Below are 5,546 nucleotides of genomic sequence, written 5' to 3'. Positions count from 1 at the left end.
GTTTTTTAAAAACTATTGTACTACAAATTGTACTTACCTCTGTTCTTTTTAGTTGACACGTATTCCTTTTTAGAAAGTTTATTTTTAGTTGTCACGTTCTTTTTGAGTAAGTTTTATACCTTATATTTACTAGTGTACCCCCATTACTTTATCATTCTTTTTCATCTCTTTAATATATGTGCTTAAATTGAACGTGTCAACTAAATAGAAACAAAGGATGTATTTGTTAGGGCTATGATCAAATGCTCCAATGAAGAAATAGAAGCTCACGAGCATATTCAACAAAGAGGAAGACAAACCTTACTCTTTGGGATTAACCATGCCTCTATTTTTCTTTCTCTTTTGAGTTGTCATTTCCCTCTATTTTTCTCCTCTTCTCATGCTTCATTATCTTTCTCCCTCCATTCAACACTCACAAACAAATTTTTCCCATGACTTTAGCTCATTTGTTGCACACTTGCACATACAATAAAGGTATCTAGATTCAATATACTCCCTCCGTTATATTTTACTCATAACAAAGGGGTATTATTTGTGAGACATAAAATATTTCTTTGTTGCGAGTAATATGTAACGGAGGGAGTAAATATAACAAGATCACGTATAGTATAACTAAGATTATAAGAACATTGTTATAAATTAAATAACGAAGTGAGTAATTGGCAAACGTCTTTGAATTGGATGTAATTTTGAATCTTTAGACCATTTGAGGGATGGACCATGAACTTATGTTATGGAGCATATCTAAAACTCTGGAAGACTGGAACTCTCAATAACATTTTTTTTAGGACATCCATTTACAGTACACGTATACTCTGCATTCCCCCAGAAATGCAAACCAAAATTATCTGCTTCACCTTCAATATCTTATAAACCCTAGACTAACCCCTTTTTCTATCTCAAAAACCCCCAATTCAAACAACATAATTTTGCAGATTCTGGTTTTCAGGATTATATATACAAGGAAAGACAAACAATTAGAAGCTTATCTTGCAAATTTTGAGGCAAAATGATGTGGGAAGAGAATCGGTTCGATGAACACTACAACAATGATGAGCAACAACAAGAATCTCCCTTCAATTTTGACTTTCTCTCTCTTCTTTCTAAACCCAAGGTATGTTGCTTACATTTTCAACTACCCTTTATTCTTTTCTCTAATCCCCATTTCCCCTTAATTGGTTCAACTACCCTTTATTTGGATGTCGACTAATTTAGTCGGTTAAATTTCCAAGATTTAATTCCGGTCTATTTCATTGTCATTTGTGGTTAAGAGCATCTTTAAGGGTGAACATTTTAATAGTTCACAATGAGTGAACAAATAAGGTGGTGGCTTAATGGCAAACTCTTTAATTGTTCATGTTGAGTGGTCATGAGTTCGATTGCAGGAGCAAGCACTTGCATGAATTAATTCGCTATGGGCCCGACCAATATTTTGGACTGATATTCATGCAAAACGACGTCGTTTTGCTGTTTCATGTTGCAAAACGACGTCGTTTTGCTGTTAAAGGTCAGAAAAAAAAATAGAAATCAGCGGCTGGGAGCGTGCCACTTGGCCCAGCCGCTGCTTGACACGTGTGTACTGTTTTAAATATATCCGTTGTAATTTTACAACGGATATATTTTACAAAATACAAATCAAAAAAAAAAAAAATTACCAACGACTCTATTTTTTTCCCCTCTATAAATAGACACCCATATTGATATACTTTTTTCAACTTTGAAAATTTATTTTTTTCTACTATATTTTTCTCTTCAAAAATCCCCTCTATAATTACCAATATTATTATTATTATTTATACCAATATTAATATTATTATTGTTATTATTATTTTAATTATTATCATTAATATTATTATTATCGTTACTATTATTTTTATTATTATCGTTATTATTATTATTATTATTATTATTATCATCGTTGTTATTATTATTATTATTATTATTATTATTATTATTATCGTTATTATTATTTTTATTATTATTGTTATTATTATTATTATTATTAAATTTTTATTTTTTCCAAATATAAATTATAATTATGGATATGGCATTCGTTCTTTGGGATGCCAGGTAGCTGCAACGATATTAATGTGCTTCATCGATTCCCTGTGTTCGAAGACATCTTAGAGGGTCGAACACCTCCTGTGAACTTCGTAGTCAATGGTCATCATTATACGAATGGGTATTATCTTACTGATGGAATCTACCCTAGATGGGCTTCTTTTGTGAAATCCATTACGAGTCCACAAACTCGTCAGGATCGTTTATTCGCAAAACACCAGGAAGCTGCAAGGAAAGACGTTGAACGCGCATTTGGGGTCCTTCAAGCTCGTTTTGCCATTATTAAAAAGCCGTCTTTGGCGTGGGATACCGACATACTCCACAATATCATGCTCGCCTGCATCATAATACATAATATGATCGTTGAAGATGAACGAGAGACGTATCAAAATAACGTTAATACCAATGAGTTTATGAATGCTGGAGGCAACGCTAATGAGGACACTACCGAGTACCGTACTGATCGTATTGTGGATATCGACTTATACTTGTCTCGTAGAACAGAGATTGAGGATCAACAGACTCATTTGCAGCTAAAAAACGACTTGGTCGAACATATATGGAATAAATTTGGTAACAACGAAAACTTAGGCAACTAGGTTTACAACAAATTGTTATCCCTAAGGACATCTTACAAAACGATGTGTAGTTGTTTTTTTTTTTTTTTAAATAAAATGTACTAGATTATAGTTGTAGAACTGTAATCACGATTTGTACCTCTTTTTTTTTTTTGTTAATTAAAATTAGCTGCGTTGTTGTTTAAAAAATATTAATCACAAGAATTAGTTTTTTAAAAAGCTGATAAAAAATGCGATAATTTCTTAATTAGTAATCACGATTAAAATATTAAATACGTCAATTAATTACATTGACATCGGGTTAATAAATTATAATTATGAAACAAAAAAGATTATATTTACAAAAATAAAATAAGGTGGGGTAGGGAGTATTGATGATGAACCATTGTTTAGTGTTCATTGTAAGAGTGAATATTGTAAATGGTTTGTTGGGTTGATGTGGATGAGAGAGAAATGGTGATAGTGACCCACGAACCATTTTTGTGTTCACCAATAATGATGCTCTAAGTGGCTCCCCTACACCAAAAAAATATTATCTTTTTTTAAATGGTAATAGTTCCCTTCTCCACCTTATACATGATTTTACTGGAATGATGTTGCTTAACTTCAATAATTGTTGCTGTATATCCTAGATTATTGGTGATTCATTTGTTTGATAATGGGGTTTTCTTGTTTGAGCTGGTATTAATGCTGATTTTCATGTTTTTTTTTTGATGAAAATGATGTTGTGTAGGATTCTAGTGTTTAAGCTGATTTTTATGTTTTTGGATGAACTTGATTTGTGTAGGACTATTATAGAATATTGGAAGTGGATTATGATGCTACAGAGGAAGCAATTCGGTCTAATTACATACGCTTAGCATTGGTTAGTGTTACTTTACTGTAAATTATGGTTTTGAATCCTTTAATTAAATCAATTTGTGGGTTTCATATTTTGTTCTTAAATGTAGATTTTGTCATTTGGTTTTATTGGGTTTTTAAATTAAATGATACTCCGTATTATTGTTGATTGCATTGTAGAAATGGCACCCAGATAAGCAAAAAGGGCAAGATGGTAGTACATCAAAGTTTCAAGAGATAAATGAGGCTTACCAAGGTTAGTGTTCCTTGGTCATTTGACTGTTGAAGTGTTTCATGCTTGTTAATGTTTTTTTAGGCTGAATTGTGGCCGTCTGGGAGTTCATTAACATGGTGCAACTTAGCTTACGTATTAGACAATCGCTTCTTTATGTTGGAATTCAATGTTGATGCTGTGGTTATTTGAATTATGAACATGGGGAAGACTGGAAGAGTGTACGTAGATGTTACAACTTTATTTGCATGTTTATTATTAGTAGTGCGACAAGTGTTCCCTGAAATTTTGCATTCGTTGCACAATGTGGTTGGGGATTTTGGAAGTGTTTGGGAGTCTCTTTGCTTCCAATGTCAGATGAGCCTACTCAGTCATAAGGCAATAGTATGGTCCGAAAGTTCTGGTATTAGCAAAGAGCACTTCATCTAAGGGGGGCTAGCATTTCTATGTATTGATGCCCTAGCCGGCTAGCCTGATTGGTGGTTGAGATGAGATCATTGTGGTATTCTTTTTTCTATTTATGAAATTTTTGATGCTATGCCTATTTGTGTCTTTTGCAAGAACTTATTTGGATGCATTAAGCTTATTAGAGGTCTGTTCCCGTGAATTTGTTCGGTGAGTATAACTGTATAAGGGTATCTACTATCTAATTGGACAATTCTGGTAGCTATTTGAGTTCCTGTATCAAAAGCTTTTGTCTATTTGGTGGAGCTGTTGGTGAATCCATCTAGTACTTCCTAATGGGATTTACTCATTTACATAACTTAAATTTCGGGTTTTATCTTGAAAATAGGGAACGATAAATTGAAGAACATAAAAGAAAAGCTTGTTGACTTTCATCTATCCCAGTATCCCTGTCAGTAGTCGTACTGATTTTATGATGAATTCCTCTTTGATGTTTTTTCCCAGTCTTGAGTGATCCCATGAAGCGGCAAGAATATGACATGAAAGGGATGATGACCTATGACTACAATGTAATGGTAAGAATGCTCTGTTCTTTGCTCCATTTTTGTAGTCATTGCCCACTTTCCATTGTTGGAGGTTTCTTATGAGTATATTCTTGTGCTGTAGGACTATCTGAATCGCTATAAAGGGCTTATATTAACGTGCAATGGCCTTGGCATGAAGCATTCTATATGGTAGATCTCCTAAACCCCTCAAATTAAAGCAAACATAAGAAATCTTAGAGAACTAGAGATCAAGGTATGTGATTCTGGTTCAGATGTAGCTGATGAAATGCAAACCTTATGCCAAGAGCCCAAGATGGGCGAAGCCTCAAGAATTAGAAGTCTGATTTTTTGTCACAGCACCGGAAAATACATGTATAGCTTAGCCATTTTCCGTGTAACATCTTGCGCTTGTCCTTTGTATGGGCTGTTGTATGAGGCACATTTGCTTATAAACTGGTGGATTCCTACAATTCCCAGTCTGCCGGAAAATTGTTTGATTGCGTTTTATTTCAATAGTTTTTGCTTGTCGCAACTGTATGGACCAAAGAAATAAAAGTTTTTGGAGAATTTCTTAAATTTTTATTTCAAGCAACTCTTCAAACCACATTGAAGTCAAAGTTTTTGAAGAATTTCTTGGCATCCCCACCTTTCGTTGATTTCTATTATCTTGATTTATTTGTGCTTGACTGTTCTACATAAGTCCCAATTAATATGTTTATATTTGCTGTTGGTGGATTATGAAGTGTGTCAAACGTAAATACTTTCACAAGTTCAGTCGCAATACTTTTTGAGAAGCTTTGAATGGTATGGATCCATAATAAATGTCTAAGCGTCATTCCTATATCCGTTTATGGAGTGAGTACTTGAATTGAAATAGAGTTGGGG

General features: G+C 33.5%; 1 protein-coding gene across 1 annotated transcript; it reads left to right on the top strand.

Annotated features, from left to right (window-relative positions):
* Positions 1 to 580: 580 nt before the first annotated feature.
* Positions 581 to 5,278, top strand: LOC110706678 (chaperone protein DnaJ-like). The gene is made up of 5 exons (XM_021884633.1): positions 581 to 1,114; positions 3,427 to 3,504; positions 3,660 to 3,735; positions 4,621 to 4,691; positions 4,783 to 5,278. Exons 1-5 carry the CDS (start codon positions 1,010 to 1,012, stop codon positions 4,852 to 4,854), a joined length of 402 nt encoding a protein of 133 aa, XP_021740325.1. The 5' UTR covers positions 581 to 1,009; the 3' UTR covers positions 4,855 to 5,278.
* Positions 5,279 to 5,546: the final 268 nt, after the last annotated feature.

The sequence above is a fragment of the Chenopodium quinoa genome, unplaced genomic scaffold, assembly GCF_001683475.1.
Source record: "Chenopodium quinoa cultivar QQ74 unplaced genomic scaffold, ASM168347v1, whole genome shotgun sequence".
Lineage (NCBI taxonomy): Eukaryota > Viridiplantae > Streptophyta > Magnoliopsida > Caryophyllales > Amaranthaceae > Chenopodium > Chenopodium quinoa.
The sequence above is the reverse complement of the archived record's forward strand: the minus strand, read 5'-3'. Positions and strand labels throughout refer to the sequence as shown.